This window comes from Eleutherodactylus coqui, chromosome 5, assembly GCF_035609145.1.
Source record: "Eleutherodactylus coqui strain aEleCoq1 chromosome 5, aEleCoq1.hap1, whole genome shotgun sequence".
Taxonomy (NCBI): Eukaryota; Metazoa; Chordata; class Amphibia; order Anura; family Eleutherodactylidae; genus Eleutherodactylus; species Eleutherodactylus coqui.
In genome coordinates, this window is record NC_089841.1 from 62,834,901 (window position 1) to 62,856,106 (window position 21,206).

General features: G+C 44.9%; 1 protein-coding gene across 2 annotated transcripts in view; it reads right to left on the reverse strand.

The window, feature by feature from the left end:
• Positions 1 to 21,206, reverse strand: part of PIK3C3 (phosphatidylinositol 3-kinase catalytic subunit type 3) — a 145,502-nt gene that overhangs the window by 55,753 nt on the left and 68,543 nt on the right. For both annotated transcript variants that reach the window (XM_066602623.1, XM_066602624.1), the window contains 2 exons: positions 19,004 to 19,078; positions 618 to 786 (listed from right to left, as the gene is read on the reverse strand). In XM_066602623.1, coding sequence (XP_066458720.1) covers positions 618 to 786; positions 19,004 to 19,078 — 244 coding nt within the window. The remainder of the gene's footprint in view (positions 1 to 617; positions 787 to 19,003; positions 19,079 to 21,206) is intronic.

Here is a 21,206-nt window from a genome sequence, read left to right on the forward strand (position 1 = left end):
GTTTAAATGCTTAAGCATCCACCTGTCCCAAAACCTCCTGACCGTCTAGTCAGAAAGGCCCAGGTGGTGGGAATTCATCGATACGACCATCCAACTTCTCACATTCCAACAATACGCCCCCTTTTAAACTCCATTAACTGGGCGAGATCTTTTATTGCGTCGTAGAGGTGTCCAGTGGTCAACAAGCTCTACACAAGTGGACAAAGTGGTCACTACACACAAGGAGCCTCCGTCTTTTTATAGGTCAAAGGTGAAACTACTTTTAGGGCTTCAGGTGGCAAGACCGTTCATGTAATGGTGCCACAACTCTAATCCTTCGCATCTCTGCCTGAGATGTAACTTAATTCAGAGTTTTGCAGGAAAAGGACAAATCTTCTAGGTGCTTGATTTTTTCTTCTTTTTTTACAAAATTGGCAACAAAAAAATTTCTTTAAATTTTGCCCTTTATACAAAGTCTACACCTTGATGCTTTTTTACAATTTCTTCAAACATGTGAAAAAAACTGAATGTGTTTCATAGTAGGGGGATTTCTCTATGATACAAGTCCTCCACATTGCAACCTGCATTATATAGTTCCAATCACTTACAATACATGAGGACCTGGCATGTACACTTACCTGCGGAGGTGCAGGAACGCTGTGTAACACTGTTTGCGGAAAGCCTGGTACTGCTCGCTCTGGGTTCCTCCCATTCCCTCCACCATCTCTTTATTCAGCTTCATCGGTGGTGGGAGAGGCTTAGGGTCTCTTCCCAGAATGTAACCAAAATCGATGTGGAATAATTTCCCTACAAAAGTAATAAAGCAGGAATAACTACAACATATGATAATTATATCATCGCAATTAATGTAACGCAATGTAAAACCCCACATTGTATTAACTAGGGCGCAGATTTTCACTGCAGTATTGACTGCATGACCCTCATACACCTGGGATGATAACGCAAGCTCTAACTCAAGGCAGCTTAGACACTATTTAAATGTTTTTAGGCAACGTGCACGGCCATTACCAATGGTCAGTAACTACTTAAAAGGGGTTATGCCAACATCAATCCCTATTCACATGCCCATTCAGAACATATTATACCGTGGGGCAGAACATATTATACCGTGGGATACCCCACTCGAGATCCCCCAAACTGAAAGCTACTCATTAAAGAACGAATTGTGATCTAACAGACTGTGTCGACCTTGTATTACAGAACAGCCATTCATCTAAATGGCTGATCTGTAATACTAAATTTCCACTGTAGGTTTCGTCCCAGAGGAAACATGTGGGCACAGTTTGCCCTGGCATTATCATTAGGTGTCTGTCTGGATAGCTGGGAGTGAAAACAGGACTGATCATTCTGAAAGGGGTTCTGCATGTTAGTATAAGACAGTGATATAGTACATAAGGCTGAAAATAAGACACATGTCCACCTAGTTTAGCCTATTATCCCTCAATGTTGATCCAGAGGAAGGCAAAAAAAGTGCCAATAAGAGAGAAGCCAATTTTCCCCAATTAAGGGAAAAAAAATTCCTTCCCGACTCCAATCTGTCAATCTGAATAATCCCCAGATCACCGACCATTCTGAAGTAAATCAGTGACTATAACATGTAATATTGTATCGCTCAAGAAAGGCATCCAGGCCCCTATTAATCCTTTCCCAAGTTAGCCATCACCACGTCTTCAGGTAGAGAGTTCCACAGTCTCACTGCTCTTACAGTAAAGAACCCCTTTCTATGTTGGTGTAGAAACATTTTTCCTCTAGATGTAGGAGGATACCCCCGTGTTACAGTCACAGTCCTGGGTATACATAGATAATGGGAGAGAGTTCTGTATTGTCCCCTGATATATTTATATATCGTTATTGGGTCGACCCTCGGCCATCTTTTTTTTCTAGACTAAATAATCCCAATTTTGATAACCCCTTTAAATACTATACTGGTCAACACTGAAATTGTTACTGACTTAAAAAGGTCCTACTCTGTAGTATCTTGGTGTGGTGAACATGAATATGACCATGAAAATTTTTTATTGGGTCTCGTTTTGAAGATTTTTAATATAGTTTGTTTTCTGTGTTTCACAGTGTAAATGTATCCAGTAGGACTGTAACAATATCCTTAGTTTGAAGCAGACAGCAGCCGTGTGCTTACAGGACCTGTGATGTCACCATCATGTGATCAGTCACTGCCTGTGAGCTCATTACCTCCCACCTAACCAGTACACCATGCCAACTCCCACATTACCAATGTACATATCAACCCCTAATCACTAGTGTACTATATAAAGCCCAGACTTCGTGGGATACAGTTTAAGCTGTTACATAAAACTATTTTATCCATAGTTACTTTCAATACAGAACACTAATGCCTCAAAAGTGCGTTAATCCCGTGGACAATTTTTGCTATATTTGTGGGGAAGTGACATTTGCCAACCAGAAGAAAAGTATCCCTACTTTTCAAGTGAAGGCATATCTTTACTTCGGATGCAAGATTGGTGACCAAGACAAGCTTTAGGCCCCGCATATATGCTGTGCTACACGTACAACACAGCTTTCACAGTGGTTGAATGGCAAAAGACCATTAATGTCATTTGCAGTCCCCAAGGTGTGGAGAAAGCCAAGCAACCACACAAATAAATGTTACTTCTGCTCGGTTGCTCCTATTTCCAGCAGGGTAACGAAGCAAAAGTCGAGAATACTCTACCTCAACATTCCATCTGCATTGAGACCAGCTCCATGGGATATACAAAATACATGTGTTTATGTGAGGGGGATAGCTGAGCAAGGGAATTGCACTACTTGCGTAAAGAAGTAACTCACAGACAAAATGTAGCAGTTGGAGAGCAGAATATCCAGCACCCAGCTCTGGTCGAGGCTCACAAAATCCTGGTACCACCCCTTCACATCAAACTAGGTTTGATGAAGAACTTAGTGAAAGCTATGGTCCGGACTTTACCAGCTTTATGATACCTTCATGAAAAATTCCCTTGACTCAGCGAGACAAAGATTAAAGAGGGAGTATTTGTGGGTCCTCGAAATCGAGAGCTCTTTAAAGATGACCGGTTCAACAACTTGCTGCAAGGCGATGCAAAACAAGCATGGAATGCTTTTCGCCAAGTTCCTATAAACCTTCTCAGGAATGTTGGGGCAGAAAACTACAAAGAACTAGTACAAGACATGCTGCTGCAATATGTCTCTAAAGATCCACTGACTTCATTCTGGATTTCTTTCCAGGCAGCTGTGGTATGGTTAGTGATGAACATGGCGAATGTTTTCGTCAAGATAATGGAACAAAGATACTAAGGAAAATGGTCCACCACCATGCTGGGTGACTGCTGCTGAACACTCCACAGAGATGCTCTCGATCAGCTGTACAAGAGACAGGCAAAGAGATATAAGATGTAGTCTATGATCAGATTTTTATTTTTTTTTGTACAGGTATTAACCATCGGCCCATTACTATTGGCATGAATTTCGTGATGCAAACAATTATTGTAGATTACAAAATAAAAGCCAATTTTGCATTTTGACTGTCATACTCGTGTTGAGCACATGAAAATAGAAAAGAAATGACTAATTTTATTTCAGTAACATAACTTTTGTAAAGATTTGTTGACCAGTGATCTAATTTGTGAACCGCACTGATGACCGAATTTGGCAGCATCTCAGACAAGTAATAACTACACAAGAAACCACCCTTCGCTTTACACTAGAAGGTACCCCAAGTTCACCTCTTAAGTGTTGCTGTCTCTTTAAATCCTCTTCAGAACCCTTACTGTCCATTTCAACAAAATGATTACGCTACCGCTAAAGAACAAACCGCTGACGCAGCAGCTGGGAACAAGAACCTGCGTCCTACGCCCGTCACTAGCATTTAAGGCAATTCAAATAGGACATCTTTTCTACTACGGAGGCCTGGCACACATAAGCCCCTGTGTACACAATAGCTGTGTCACTGACGACGCCAACACTCACCCTGGAGTACGTGAGGAAGTTATTGTTCTCTGACTCTGCACTTTCAAATGCCACCGCCATCAAGTGGAAAGTGACAGCGCTTCCAAGGCCTCGTGTCACCGGCAGCCTTCTATATCCAAATGTGTTCACAGAGAGACGTTTATCTGACAAGACATGGCGCTGTATAATTCATGGCCGCCTCTCCCAGGAAACGCGTTTTATGCAGAGCTTAGGAAAATGTGTGTCCGTACACATCACCGCAGGGAGGATGAGTACAGCGAGTGCGCAAAATACGGGGAACAGCCCTAATGTAAATGCCACGGTTTATGATGGACTTGTTATATACAGATGAAGCAAACGTCAACTTGACATTACAGCGTCACGTTAAGTGGAGTTATCATGGCGCACTAGTAATGTTAATGATTGCTATGTCTGTAGTAGCTCAGCTTCCCATTTGCTATCAGGCGTAACCCCTTAGGGTGACTTCATGCAGACGCATTTGCATATACAACGCGCAGTGAACAGAACCCACTGATTTCAATGGGTACGTTCACAAGCGCATATTTTGTGCGCGCGTTTTGGTTGTGCAAAACACCCAACATTATAGAACATGCTGTATTTTCCTGAATATTTGCGCACCAAGATGTCCTTGTAGAAGTCAATGGGGAAGCACACATGCACAGAAATACTCAATGAGATGCGTGAAAGCAGTAGTTGGCTGGGAAAAAAAGGACACATCTGCAACTATTTAGCGTGCCAATCGGTGCATTTGTTTGCTGTGCACAAATGAACATGAAAAAGGTCAAGTACGCCGATACACATGCAAAAAACAAGACAACCCTCGTTTATAGCGCAAAAACTTTGCACTAAGACGCATGTAATTGTGTTTACATCCGTGTGAAGCCGGCCTCAGTGACTGGCCAATACTTTACCTTTAGGACCAAGCGATTTTCTTGGTCACATTGCAAGAGCCATGATTTAGTATCACAGCTGTAAGGAGGGCATGCTTTGTTTTTTGGGACAAGTTGTACATTCTAGTGGCACTACATTTTCACACCACCACATTTTGAAAAGAAAAACAATTTAACCCCTTCATGACATGGCCTATTTTGAGCTTAAGGACGCAACAATTTTTGGCAGATTTTCTTCTCCGTTTATCAAAAGCCATAACTTTTATTTTTCCGTCGACGCGGCCGTATGAGGGCTCGTTTTTTGCGTGGCGAACTGTAGTTTTTATCGGTGCCACTTTTCGGTACATTAACTATATTGTAAAACTTTTTTTTTTTTTTTTTAATGATAGCAGGGAGAGAAAACGCATCAATTCTGCCATAGATTTTTTATTTTTTACACCGTTAATCATGCAGCATAAATGAGACATTCCATTTTTTCTGCAGACCGGTACGGTTACAACGATACCAAAATTCTTACTTTTTTTTAGGTTTTCCCACTTTTCTGCAATAAAAACCCTTCTTCTTGTAAATCTTTTTTTTTTCTAAATCGCTGCATTCAAAGTCCTGTAACTTATTTTTTGATGTACGGCACTCTATGAGGGCTTATTTTTGGCGAGACAAGCTGTAGATTTTATTGGTACCATTTTGGGGTACATATGGCTTTTTTGATCACTTTTATTGCGTTTTTAGTGAGGCAAAATGCTAAGAATTAGCATTTTGCCTCAGTTTTTTAGCGTTTTTTTCCGTGCACAGTCAAAAGCATGTGCAACTTATTGTACGCGCCGTTACGGATGCGACAATACCAAATATGTGGGATTTTATTTTTTTTTTACCTTTTTTAATGCTAATCTGAGAAAAAGCATAAAAATTTTTTTTACTCTTTTGTTACATTTTTTAATTCATTTTTTTAATCTTTGTTTTTTTTACACTATTTGAGTCCCTCTGAGGGACTTTAATCACTGCCCTGATGATCGCTGTTATAAAGCATGGCAGAGCTACTGCTCTCCCATGCCTTATCGCTTATACAGCGATCCTAGGCATAGGCAATATAGGACGCCAGTGTCTGGCGTCCTGTTGCCATGGTGACAGGCCGGGCTCTCGCGATGACATCGCGAGTTCCGGCCGGAGACACAGAGGGAGCCGCACCCCCTCTGTGAACTCTTTCCCTGCCGCGATCTACTTAGATCGCGGCAGGGAAGGGGTTAACAGCGGGGGTGCAACTCCGATGCCCCCCCGCTGTTGCAGTGGGACGCCGGCTGTGACTGACAGCCGGCTCCGGGATAGCACAAGATCATATGTGATCCCGCGCTATCTCCAGGACGCAAGTTTACGTCCTGTTGCGGGAAGTACCAGGCTGCCAGGACGTAAACTTACGCCCTGCAGCGGGAAGGGGTTAATCTGCATGGCAAGACCCGCAACGTTACGTTTCCGCCACCGGAGCTGTGTGTAGTCTTGTTTTTTGCGGGAAGAATTGAGGTTTTTATTGGTACCATTTTATGGGACATGTGACTTCTGGGTTCTTTTTGTGTTTTTGGGAGACAAAAACAGGAAAAATAGCCTGACGCTACTTTTGAAAAACTATTTTTATGGCATTTGCAATGCGATATTAATCAATTCTTTTCACTGTTGGTACTATGTTACATTGGATTGTTCTTTAAAATAAACCTAATTGCACTTTGTCACTATATTCCGTCCCTTGAGGGGACTGGAAGAGGTGATTGCTCAATTGCTAGGACAGTACTTTGCACTAAGTTGGTCATTCTACTGAGGCTATAACAGCAGCCTCATAAACCTCGCTTCCAGCAGAGTCCAATAGGCTGAGTTATATAGCAGAATTGGAGGCCTTTGTCAGGAATCCAGCTGCCATGGAAAACCCCTGGTACCTTCAGATCGCACTGCGGGGTGCCGATGGGTGACATAAGTAGCTCCCTCCCCTTGTTATTGCTTATATGCTGCAGTTGCTTTTGATTGTGGCATGTAAGGGGTTAAACTTCCAGGATCTGAGGTTTCTCTGCTCCTGGCTGTCAGTAGTATACTAAGCCACCACTTTAAAAAATATGTATGAGCAGGTTTAAATCAATTAGTGCGATCAGAAAAAAGGCGTACCGGCCATCACTAAGGGGTTAATGCAGGTTTCTGCACTGGCTTAATGTGGATGGATGCTAAAGCTGGGACCTGCCAGGGATTCACCTATACTGTGCAGGGGGTAAAAACTAGATTTTGTAAGAACTTACCGTAAAATCTCTTTCTCGTATTATTCATTGGGGACACAGCTCTGACCTTGGTATAGCTTCTGCCACTAGGAGGCGACACTAAGCATAAAAGTGTTAACTACTTCCACTAGCTATACCCCCCTGCAAGCATCATGCTAGCTCAGTTTGTATGCAAGCAGTAGGAGCAGCCAGTAGGATACAATAGATAATAAACAATACTCACAAACTAACTCATTCCAACACTGTTGCAACTGCACCGGGGATCCTCCAACTAAGGAGTATACGTTACAGTCCTGATACCAGACTGGGTGGGTGCTGTGTCCCCCAATGAACAAGACAAGAAAGATTTTACGGTAAGTTCTTACAAAATCTGGTTTTCTCCTCTGTTATCTTTGGGGAACACAGCAAAGACCTTGAGACGTTCTAGAGCAGTACCCAAGGGGGCGGGAAAATATAAGAAGTTGCATGAGTAGAGAAGCAAATCCGCTCCTTAACATGAATAGAGGACTAGACATCCAGCATGCTCAAAGAGCATAAAGGGGCCTAAATGACGGCCACATCCGTCCTCCATAGAAAAAATTCCTGATAAGGAGCTTCCGACGATGGCACCCGCCGTCCGAGTACTATAAGCCGTAAACGGCCTGAGAATGAAACTGCCTGGCACTGTAACCTTGTACTGCCGCGAGGCAGAGCCAGTGCAAGCATTCCCCTCAGATTTGCCGAGATTACCAGCAGCGCACCAGCGCGACTGAAGAATGCTACCTGAGAGAGGTACTCTTGTGTAGTCGGACCGTGCCCACTTGCCGCCGGAGCGTTCCTTGGCACGAGGCACTACCGAGAAAGGTGCCCACCCGATACTGCACTGAAGTGGATCCCCATACCAGCGGCAGCCGGGGAATATACGACAGGTCGATAATGACCATCTCCTGATGACAACCTTCGGTACAAAGTCAGCGTTCAAAACAAGGCTGTGGAGCCATCAGCGGCGAAACTTCAGGGAGTTGTGTGTCTTCCCACATTCGACCTAGTTGTACATCAGCTCCCATATAACTCCAAGTTGTCGATATCACCTTCCCAGTCCCGCTGCGAGGAAGGAGGCGGGACGATTCCGGACGCCAATGCAGAAGAAAACTCTTTGTGATCCATAACCGCTTCTAGTCGAAGTCCCGTGTTGATCATTCCTGAAAAAAAACCTGCAACGGAAGGTTCCTGGTTACCCCTTGACTATCTTGAAGGAGTCAACCTTGCAGCTGACTACCACCAGAGTGTGGGGGACCTAGGACTCCAGGACCGAACTCTGGTCCAGGCCACATAGCTGAAACGCAGTATGGCTCTAATGCTACGTATCCCTATAGCCCATCCATGAAACCACTAGACAAGCAGTTGCCAGTACAGCAAGGGCACACCGGTACGGGAATCTTGGTGGTCCCTTTTGAGGTAACCTCAGTAGTAGTACTGTTGGCAACCCTTGGGGGTCGTTCCTTCCAAGTATTAAATGTCTCTCAGTCTCCTGGAAGTCTAATGCAGACAGAACGCAGGAGGGTCACAGCATGCTCCTGGGTCCGTCCCACTCAACTCCGCTGGACGTGTTAACTTCCTTGTGCGATCCTTGGCCAGTGCTCAAGTAGCTAAATTAGGGACTGCTCTGACTTAGCGTTCTCCTTATGGCCCACGTCTGCCCATCCACAATATAGGGGAAACGTGCGCTGTTCTGCATTCAAACAGAGGCAGCAAGGCACTCCATCTCAACCGTATCATGCCTGTAGGCTATCCACGTCCGAATGTACGCGGCTGATAGAACTAGCCGCCCAGATTCCTAGAAAAAGAAAAAAAACAATGCTGACCATCAGTTCGAGCCCTTGTTCGTAAGACGAGATATTCTCCGGCTGAATGTAAATCTCGTACTGTAGCGGGAGCGCACGTAGCACGTGGCTCTGGCCACCCCTCTACGCGAGTCATCATGGACTGACACCACGGTACGTATGGCTGCAGGGAACTGCGAGGGGCGGGTACCAGGAGAGCCAGACAACAGGGATGGCTCACCGAAGGATCCACGAGGAGCGACGAGCACAGTACTCCTTCCGGTAAGGAGTGCACCTCAGGTCTCAGGCAGCTCAGAGTAATGCTGGCAGGAGTACGCACACTGTTGCCGCAAGACGAGACATTCTCCAACTGGGAGTAATCTCGTGTCGTAGTGAGCGCATTTTTATGTGGCTCTGGCCGCCCCTGTCCACGTGGCATCCAGGACTGCAGGAGGGGCAAGCGGGAAACTACGGTTAGTGAAGGCTCAACCCAGTGCGGAGCGGACATGCAGGGACGCTGCGTCCAGAGAATCCCTGTGTACGTGTCCGACATGGAAAGTACTACAGGATGCGGCAAGCCCGGGGTAATGCTGACAATCAGTGTGGACGCTGCTGTCAGTAAGAAGAGATCTCCTCTGCTGGAAGTATCCTCGTACTGCAGCGAGCGCGCGCATCGTATGTGGCTCTGGCCGGCCCGTCCGCGTGTCATCCTGGACGCGGACACTGCGGTAGGCTGGGTGACAACAGGGAGCTAGTAATCAGCCAATGTTCAGGCCGGTGCGGAACAAACAAGAGTCGCCATGAGTCCAGGGACTCCCTGTACGAGCACTCCTTGTGTATGGAAGGTGCTACAGGACTCAGCAAGCCGGGGTAATGCTGACAATCAGTTTGGACGCTGCTATCATTAAGGCGAGATATCCTGCTGCTGGACGTATCTTGTACTGCAGTAAGAGCGCACTTGGCTTGTAACTCTAGCCGGCCCCGTCTGTGTGTCATCGTGGACATGGACACTGCGGTACGCTGGCTGCAGGAAACTGCAGGGGGGACATAGGGGAGCTACCGAGGCAAGGCACAACCTGGTCCGGACAGACATGGGGGGCGATCCAGAGACTCCGTGTGGGTACTCTTTCTATACGGAGGTACCAAAGGAGTCAGCACAGTATAGCTGGGTATACAGTGAGCTACGCACGTTGGCCAGCGGCGACAACCGCAATTAAACAACGCCCAGCGGAAATATGTACAGTTCCGACACCTGCTAGCAGTGACGTACACAGGCCGCAGCACCGCTGCAGAGGAAGACGCCGGACACGCGGCGACCAAAAACTGACCGCATCCATGACACATAGCCTGCGCTGGCGAGATCATGGTCGTACCGCAGTGACGCCCAGTACGCGCAGCAAGAGGTGCTGCATTTCCCTGCAACTACACGTGGCCGCACAAGGAGAACACAGTGCAGGGCGGCACCTCAGAGGCCACGGGCGGCACATAGGAAGCGCCGAACAGAAGCCGCAGGCGGCCCACCAGGGCCACGGATGGCGCATTAGGAGCTGCGAGTGGCACGCCAGTCACAAGCAGCAGGCGCAATTAGGGTGGCTAAACGCAAGCCGTAGGTGGCACCAGGGGCGCCCCACACAAACGCGGGGAACAAAACAGAGGCGCACCACAAAACAAGGCCACCAAAACACCTGGTGACACCTGGTTACCATCCGCACGGCGGCGGACTAAAATAAAACCACATACTTACCTCTTGACCAAGGTAGGGTGGCTTGCCGGCTCCAGCAGAGCTCCTCCCCACCATCGCCTGCCTTTGATTGGGCAGGGGAAGCTGGACCATGAGGGGGGGGGGGGCTCTATGGCTGGCGGGTCACACTCAGTTTGGGGGCCGAGTGGGTCTCCTTGTCTTCTGAGGGGATGCCCAGTTACCAGCTTGAAAATAATGGCCTAGAGCAGAGCAATATAATGATGGCAAAGAATTAAGAATCTATTTCCCTATGCAACAATGTAATCCAGGGGAAGGACCAGCAAACCCTAATGTACAAAGCCAGGATAACACTGCAATAGCAGCAACGGTCTCTTTACCCCCATACTCTGTGGAGCGGATTGGCAGTGCAGGCAGCGGAGATCAACATTTACAGATCTGTATGTAATGTCTGACGTGGTTAAATTCGACCAGTAACTCCTCTCCAGCATCGCGCCATGTTGTGTGGGGAATCACAGTCAGTTATAGAAATATGCTCTGATCCATAAGGGAACTATTATAGTAGTTCTATCCTTGTACATAGGGGGCAGTATTATAGTAGTTCTATTCTTGTACATAGGGGGCAGTATTATAGTAGTTCTATTCTTGTACATATGGGGCAGTATTATAGTAGTTCTATTCTTGTACATAGGGGGCAGTATTATAGTAGTTCTATTCTTGTACATAGGGGGCAGTATTATAGTAGTTCTATTCTTGTACATATGGGGCAGTATTATAGTAGTTCTATTCTTGTACATAGGAGGCAGTATTATAGTAGTTCTATTCTTGTACATAGTTGGCAGTATTATAGTAGTTCTATTCTTGTACATAGGAGGCAGTATTATAGTAGTTCTATTCTTGTACATAGTTGGCAGTATTATAGTAGTTCTATTCTTGTACACAGGAGGCAGTATTTCTAGTAGTTCTATTCTTGTACACAGGAGGCAGTATTATAGTAGTTCTATTCTTGTACATAGGAGGCAGTATTATAGTAGTTCTATTCTTGTACATAGAAGGCAGTATTATAGTAGTTCTATTCTTGTACATAGGAGGCAGTATTACAGTAGTTATATTCTTGTACATAGGAGGCAGTATTACAGTAGTTATATTCTTGTACATAGGGAGCAGTATTATAGTAGTTATATTCTTGTACATAGGAGGCAGTATTATACTAGTTCTATTCTTGTACATAGGAGGCAGTATTATAGTAGTTCTATTCTTGTACATAGAGGGCAGTATTATACTAGTTCTATTCTTGTACATAGAGGGCAGTATTATACTAGTTCTATTCTTGTACATAGGGGCAGTATTATAGTAGTTATATTCTTGTACATAGGAGGCAGTATTATACTAGTTCTATTCTTGTACATAGGAGGCAGTATTATAGTAGTTCTATTCTTGTACATAGAGGGCAGTATTATAGTAGTTCTATTCTTGTACATAGGGGCAGTATTATAGTAGATATATTCTTGTACATAGGGGCAGTATTATAGTAGATATATTCTTGTACATTAGGAGGCAGTATTATAGTAGTTCTATTCTTGTATATAGGGGCAGTATTATAGTAGTTATATTATTGTACATAGAGGGCAGTATTATAGTAGTTCTATTCTTGTACATAGGGGCAGTATTATAGTAGTTCTATTCTTGTACATAGGAGGCAGTATTATAGTAGTTCTATTCTTGTACATAGGAGGCAGTATTATAGTAGTTCTATTCTTGTACATAGGAGGCAGTATTATAGTAGTTATATTCTTGTACATAGGAGACAGTATTATAGTAGTTATATTCTTGTACGTAGGGGACAGTATTATAGTAGTTATATTCTTGTACATAGGAGGCAGTATTATAGTAGTTATATTCTTGTACATAGGGGTGGTATTCTAGTAGTTATATTCTTGTACATAGGGAGCAGTATTATAGCAGTTATATTCTTGTACATACGGGACAGTATTATAGTAGTTCTAGTCTTTCACATAGAACATACCAAGTACAATACTGCTACTGTCACACAAGGAGCAGCATATCCACACATATAAATATACATGTAGACTAAGCCAACTGTGCAAACTCTTCCTATAAAGGTTTCCATTCATTTCAATTTAACAGCTCATTAGACAGAAAACATCTATAATTGTGGTCAGCCAATCTACAAATTACAAATATCATGTCTCAGTATTGGACCCAGAGGCACACAGCTTAGGGTGCAGTAGCTGAAAATGAAATCTATAAAAAGGTCTCCATTAATATGTACGCTGAAATTTTTTTCTAACTGTATTAAACATGGGTTCAAAGATTTACAGTGACTGTCCATACATTAATACAGTATTTCCTAAGCATCATAAATCTTCAGCTTATCTGCAATGGGCACTGGAATGACATCAATGAAAAATCCTCCATGATGTATGATGTAGATCGGAGATCGCCATTACATGAGAAGCAGCACTAGATATAGGGTCTCCAAGGACAGTCTCCACTATGTGGGGTACAGCGGCAGCAGGATACAAAGCCATTTGCATGCAGCGGCCAACGCTGGGAAAAGCTTACAGCTGCCACTATTTAACTTTTACAAGTCACTTTGAGAATTTATGCCAATCGAGGGCTTTCCACCGCTTGTGTGAATGGGCAGGAAAACGTGAATCTTAGCCGCGACTTGATTGCATGTATTCTTCATTTACACGACTTCCAGCCACGATGCAGCCAGCATGCAATCACATCGCTCGTGTGGACAGGCCTAAATTAGTTAGAAATACGTCCCGTATACACTGGCTTGTACATTTTATAGATGAAGTGCCCAACCCCTTTAAATCCCCATTAGTCGTGTAATGCAGAAGTTGACAACCACTGAACAGCCGATAATGTATTTCAAGGTAACTAGTCTGACTGATATATGTTAAATCGGTACTCGGCTCCATGAATAGGCTGAAAATTAAAGTGGAGCTGAAGGGAGGATTCTTTAATGAAATTAAAAGCCATTCGGCTGCCATTTGTTAGGCAGCATAATGCAATGTCCGGGGACGCGGCTGACACATGACCAGATTAGTGTCTGATTAAGGGTTATATATGTATTTTCTGCTGCAGCTTGCACTGATGAAAGGGAGTTACTCAACCAAATGTAATTTCTTGTAATGTGTCAGGTATATAGATGAAGTGCGTGCTCCGGACGAGGAGAGGGTCACGGTAATCACACGCCTTCTGCTTGGAGGCGAGAACACCTTCCGATCATGTTAATAAGGAATACTGAGGAGGATGGGGGGACACTAGAAGGAATTCCTCTTGTAATAAACCCTTAAAGGGGTTTTCTAGGACTGGCCTATCCTCAGCATACGTCAATAATCGACTGGCAGGGGTCCGCAGTTCAGATCCCCCGGTGATCAACTACATATGATGCAGCCAGCTGTGAACGTGGACTGCTCTGTGGCCCAGGTGGGTAACGCGGGCACAGCTCCCTATTAACATGGGCTGCTGAAATATGTACAGAGCTGTCAGCTCACGTCTCCATCCGCACAGACGGTGGTCTGGATAACAGCTAAATGCTGGGGTTCTCTCCCTTCAGTCACGGAAAACTCTACAATCCCTTAGCACACACTTTCATTTGTACTTCCCCACTTCTTAATCCATTTTTTTTCTGGAAAAAACAAAATGGATCCTTTTTTCCCCCCCATTGATTTCAATACGGTTTCGAGAAAACAGGAAGCGAGCGGAAAGGCTTCAGAGTTTGAAGTTAAAAGGGCTTAAAATGAAAAAAAAAATTGAATACCCACCTATCCAAGCGGCTCCCTGTCCAGTGTTGCAGCTCCAGTACCCACCAAAAGCAACCCAGAAGCAGCGGCGTTCATTGTGCGCAGCCCGACACCGCCCGCCCCTACTGGGTTCCATGCAGCAGGCACTGGAGAATTCATATTCATATTTTCTTCATTTTCACCCTTTAAGTCCCGGAAAACCCATTCGAAGTGTATTTAACAGGGATGTCCAATAAATCATAGATGGACTGTAGCCTGGTACTCCGACTGCTCAGCGGTTTTGGGGGCCAATGTGCTCACGCATTGCGCCGATTTCTGCAGGAATCGGATAGCTCCATTTCCACTGCAGAGACCAGACTTTGTATTACAGGCAAAGTTACTCATTTGAATAGGAACATCGTTTGTGTTCAAGATCTTTCCTCTTGGAGAAGCCATACCGATGGGTGTGAATGGATACTGCGGCACAGAGACCATCCGCAGGTAATTAGCACTCACCGTATTGCTCGCTCCAGCACGACAAGAAGGAGGGCACATTTCGTATACAGAGGGTGACACACCATGCGTGACATTTTATAGAGCGAGGATTTTTAATCTAACATTTTTGCACAATGTGATTATCTATCTGCAGACTCAATTTATGCTTCAAATTGTTGGAAGCCGAAAACAAGCAATTTAATAAACAAAACATCTTCTCGTCTCCCGCAAAACAAGAAAACAAAAGAATATTGTTTGCATGTTAAGGGTCTGCGTGGGACTGCAAGGTGGATTGACAGTGCCCTCCGCAGGCCGTCTGAAGAATACCAACCCGTTCAGGTCATTATTTCATTTTTCCACCTAGCAACAAGCAGCAGCCTTCTGTTTACTGACAAAAATCGGCCATTTCCGCACATAAAATTCATGACGAACGCGGCAAATTGGGCTGCTTGCAATCAGTTCGATTAGACGATAATTGTGTTTAATGCTGCCTGGAATGTGCAGGAAAATCATTTATGCTAATCTGGAATGAAAACGGAAATACAGGCAGAAGCGAGGATTTATTTCAGGTCATTTCTCTAAAAATGGATCAGAAAAGATAAATTTAAGGGAAAATCAACATAATCACGCAGTTATATAGCGGGTTTCACTAGAAGCGCAGCGCTTTCGGTTCGCAGCTTGTTCAGAAGTGTACTCATTTTTAGGAGTTTAGTGTTTCTTCATGACTCAAGTCTTATTTCCCACCACGGATGAACCTTTACGTCGGCAAGGGGGCAGGGGTGGTGGGGGGCATCTTGCATTTCCAGAAAAGGTGAGGCTCCTTTATTATGACGGTCCTTTTTGTCCATAACAACCAATCAAAACTCGGCTTTTACTTTACTGGATTTCAGAAATGAAAGCTTTGCTCCGATTGCTTGCTATGTGCAAGAAGCAGCGGCATCTGAAGTTTTAGTGCATGTTTAGATGTGTATTTGGTACTTTTTGGTGAAGATACTTTATGAGCCTAGTAACGAGGCCTAGTATTGTCTGCGAGGTTTTCCTGCTGCCGAGAGTAAGGGTTATTTGGAGTATTCTTCAGAAGAGTGTGTTTTTCTGGTACACACACCGAGTCACCCGTTCATTCAGCAGGCTACAGTGTAATCCTCAGCGTTGACACAGCACCCTCTTTCTGGTGATGAGGCTTTGAAGTCTCCGCCTCCAGCATGCAAGTGCTGTGATTGGATCATGAGCACCGTTGCTCAGCCAATCAGAGACGGCGCTCGATGAACCAATCACAGCCAGTGATGTCATTCACTGAACGATCGAGCGCAGGCTCTGCTTGTCTGAGCCAGTGGCGCTTGTGATCTAATCACAGCACTCGGTTGCTGGAAGTGGAGTATTCAAAGCCTCGTCACCGGAAAGAAGGTGCCGTGTCAACGCTGAGGATTACACTGCAGCCTGCCGCAGCGTGAGAGACCAGCGCAAGGGACTCAGACGCCGCTGGCTAGGTGAGCATTGCCTTTTTTTCCCCCTATGTAGTTTAGCTAGGGCTCATTTTCAGGGAAACAGTAGTAGGAGCCGATAAAAAGATCAGTGAGGGGAAATGAGAACCACAAGAGGTAGTCATGGAGCAATGATCAAAGAAATAGGATCTTGAGCAGCAGGGGCTAAAATCTGTGTACCAGAGAAGGAACTTTGGAAATGTAAACCCGAGGGGCATAAGCCGAGAAGCTCTACACATGAGGATCATTACAGTCAGAGCTACAGACCATTACTGGCAGAAGCTATAGACTTAAGGTGCAATGGAGGAGCAGATTCTGATGTGCTATGTGACTGAGGCCCAATGTCCATGGCACACATGGAATCTGAGTGCGGAAATCCGTGCATGCCCGCAGTCATGGGACATTTCCTCACCTATCCGGATCCAGCAGGGGTCTCCTCCGTCGTGGCCGAATCTTTTTTTTTTTTTTTTTTTTAGCATGGCGCATGCGTCGTGCATTTTTTTTTTACTCTCCAGCTTTTCCATGGGATCCGTTGCACATCTGCAGAGTCACCTGCAGGTGTGCCGTGGATCGGATGGCTTCCATTGACTTCATGGAGCATGCTGCGATTTTCTCCCATGTGTACGATACACACGACGGGAAAAATTAATACCTGCATGCTTTAAATTCTTTTGCAGATGCTAGTGCATCCCTATGAGAGGCTTGATTTGCGGATCACCCACAAATCAAATCCACCCGTGGACAGTGGGCCTAACCTGAGGACTTAAGGAGAAGATGAAGGCTGTGTACCCGAGTAAAAGAAGTGTGAGGAGCTGTGAACCTGAGCTGTGGACTTGAGTAGGGGTTAAAGGGTCATGGACCCCAAGAAGAAGTAGTTAATGAGCTGAAGGCTTAAGCATTTACTATGAAGCTATGGACCTGAGGAGCTGTACAACCAAGGAGGGGGCAGAAGTTAAGAATTGTGGATTGGAGAAGGTAAAATATGGAGTAGCGGGGGAAATGCTAAGGACATTAACATCTGGAGTTTATATAAACAGCACCAAGTGTCACCTTTTGAAATATGATAAAAAATATCCCAGCAACTCTAAACAAAAAAAGAAGTACATAGCCTATTTATCTAGGTGTGTCCCAGTAGATCAGCAATTTTTCCCTCCTCCATATAATCTTGTGTATGGCTGTAAGAAAAACTGCCTGCAGAAAGGGGCTTTTTTTTTTTTTTTAAGAAAAGGGGGAAGAAAAAGAAAAAAAAAAAAACCCACAAAAAAAAAAACACAAAAACCCCCACAAAAAACGCTCTAGGATCAAGGGGCATAGAAGTGCCCAGTGTGCCTCAGCCACACTATTTTTGCCACAATTTTGGAGAAATTCCTCGTGGATTCTGCTTCTGCGAACATACCCTTAGAGTTCTAGAGAACTATGGATAACAAGATGGGTCACAAAGCTTCCAATCTAAATCTCCTGCTTTTAGCTGCTCTGTACAACCCAGCGCCCATACCCTCAGCGCCTGCGTAAATGAGAAGAGGCATACATTCTGCGCAGAACCTTATGGTGTAAAAGAGATTTTCTTTATTAGTCCTGCTTACATTTTAAAAGCCCATTCTGGTATAATGGGTATCGGGTTTACACAATATTAGTAGTCCACTGGGTCCCAATCAATTTCACTCTTCTGATTTTGATCAGGAAACTGGACTACAAATATTATGCATATGAAGGTTCTGTGCAGAATGTATCTTCATTCCCACAGGTTTTAGCCGATAGGCGTCAGGCTGTACTGTAAAGCTCCCGTTGTAGCCTCACTGACAGCCATTAGCATACATTCACAGCATTTGAGTTGTCCAAATTAAAATTCATCAACCCGTTATAATGTATATCGCTCCTCTCATGCAGCTGCTCTAAACAAACCTAATATATTGTCTAATCCTGCAATCACATTGGGGAAGAGGTGTACACACAGATTAGAGCACTGGGCCAAAGAGTGGGATGGGGACAGCAGCTTCACATGGAATGCCCACTGAGCTCTGAACCTGCAGCTCCACAAGCAGACATGTCAGAGGTAGTAGCTCTCCAGAGAACAGTGTATGTTACTCTGTCCTATATAGAGAAAGGAGACCTGAATAGGGGTCCTGCTATATATGTATCCATTCATAACAACTTAACAGCTAAAAGGAGTTCTCCTAAAATCTAGAGGGTAAGTGATGAAAGTCTGATCGGTGGTGGTGTCAGCGGCGAGACCCTCACTGATGCTAAGAACAGGGGTCCCGTAGCCTTCTCTCCTCTTCCCCCTGGGCTCGTTGTACCCCCTGCAGTGAAGAGGAGACTGAACACAGCGCCATTCCTGCATGCACAGTGCTTTTTTATTAACTTCGAATGGGGCTAATAAAAATGGACAAGTACAAGCACTCTAACTTTGGTAGTCCATTTATCTTCAATGGGAGTGACACTGTGCATACACAGTTGGTGCTCCATTCAATCTCACTGTGCAGGGTGCAAGTGAGCACAGTGAGGAAGAGAGGGTAATATGGATTGGCAAGGGTCTCAAAAGACAATTTTGGGGAATATCCTTTTAAAGGAAAAAGAAAACCTACCAACCCCAATGATCATCCTACTCTGGACATACAGCCATGCAACACAAACTAATGGAAGGAAAAAATAAGATATCCGACCTGTTTTGGTTAACAAGAGGTTGTCCAGATGTCGGTCTCCAACACCGAGAATATACGTAATGACGCAGTATCCGGCTGCAAGGAAGAACAAGGTCATGAGAAACTGCTGAGGAAAACTCTACACAATAGGAACAAATGCTATCAGGGAGATGCTGTCATGTGAATATAAAACCTTGGGTACTCAATAGGCATCTGCACTATGTGGACAAAAGTATGCAGGCACCCCGTTGTCCCCGCAGCCATCGCTCCTGTGTTTAACACAGGGGCAATAGTCAGTCAGTGAATGGAGGTGGAGAGCACCACGATCTCTTTAGGCCAACCACCTCCATTCACATTGAACAGGCAATCGCTGAAAGATGGAGTGTCTCCTGTTTACACTTAGGCCTCATGTCCTCGGGGAAAATCAGGCCCACTACGGATTTTCCATGGAGAATCCGTAGCGGGTCCCTCCTGCCCCGCGGACATGAGCGCTGAAAAGAATTAATAAGAATTAACTTACCCGCAGCAGACCGGGCACGTCTTCTCTTCCTCACGGCCGGATCTTCTTGCTTCGGCTCGGCGGATGCGCGCGGCACGCTCCCGGCGTGCCGAGTACATCCGTCGACCGGTCTCCCGGATCCGGACGGCTTCCATAGGCTTCAATAGAAGCCTGCGGGAGCAGTCCCCGCGGGAGACCCGCACAAAAGTGGAGCATGTCACTTTTTTTTCATGCTCCATTTTTTTTAAATTTCCTTTTATTGACCATCCGCGGGTATTTATTTACCCGCGGGTGGTCAATGCATCCCTAAGGGATGTGGATCCGCGATCGGGCGGAAGAGTTAAAATCCGCTGCGGATTTTAATTCTTCTTTTGCTTGTGGACATGAGGCCTTAGTGAGAAGTAGCTCAGTAGTAACTTCATTTCAGGGAGCAATCTCTCGCTCAGTGTCCCGTCGGTGGTTGTGTGTAGATAGTTAAAGTCACAGAGGTGAGGAGGAACACAAAAACATTTCACTGAAAAAGAGCCAAAAATGCGATACCTGATGAGCCGCTAAGCAGGCACGACAGCCGCTAAGCAGGCACGACAGCCGTAGAACCTAACAATATGCGGCAAGCCAGACTATAAACCAGAGGAGCTAAACTGTCCACTGCAGACCTATAAGCAGCCACCCACTCAACACAGCCCAGATTGGGGGGGAGCGACTGCATGCAACTAAATCTGCAATGTGAACGATACCACAGAAGCCAGCCAATAGATGGGTCGGCCCACAATACAGGATTACAACTCACTGACATGGCAGTGGGTAGCCCTGTATCTCAACAGTGGGCCGCACTGGCTGACATCTTGGGCTCCCCCAGAAGTCCACAGCAAACTGCATAAAGGAGATATTGATACACAGTAATAAAATGCGGGTGTTAGTTAGCATTTTGGCCAAGACTCGTAAGCTGACGGGCCGAACGGCAAGGCCACACTGCGTCCGTCAGAACCTACACCATCTCACTATAAAGTAAATTAAAATCAGAGGTGAGGGGGAACACAAAAACACATTTCACTGGAAAAGAGCCAAAAATGTAATACCTGGTAAGGTGCAGAGCAGGCACGATCACCGCTAAGCAGGCACGATCTCCATAAGGCTGGCACAATGGCCGTAGAACCTAACAATATGCAGCAAGCCAGACTATAAACCAGAGGAGCTAAACGTGCGTGAAGATCGTGGTATAATTCATGGGAGATTTCCACTCCGTTTTTGGAGTTTTGGTTTAACGCTGTTCACCATCCAGTTAGAATAATTTGCTTATCTGGATCCCCACGATTACTGCGTTCCCAAGTTTATATGCATTCTTCACTACTTTAGCACAGCAACATTTTTAATGAAAAACAATTGATTCTGTTGTAGTTTATATTGGTACCATTTGGGGGGGGGGGGCATTTTTTGGGAAGTGAACAAGAAAAAAAAAATGGCAATTTAACTTTAACTTTTCGTACAATTCGCTCACAGTACAATATTTTCATTTCTGGGATAGTTATGAATGCGGTAATACCCAAAATGCATTTTGTTTTTTTTTTATATTGGATTATATCCATTTAAAAAGGTTTTTTTTGTGGTGTAAAAATATATACGTTTTTAAACTAAAACTTTGACACTATTTTTAGTCCCCTCAAGAGGACTTGAAGATGTGATATTCGATCGCTACGATAGTACTTATGTAGTGCATTCCAATAG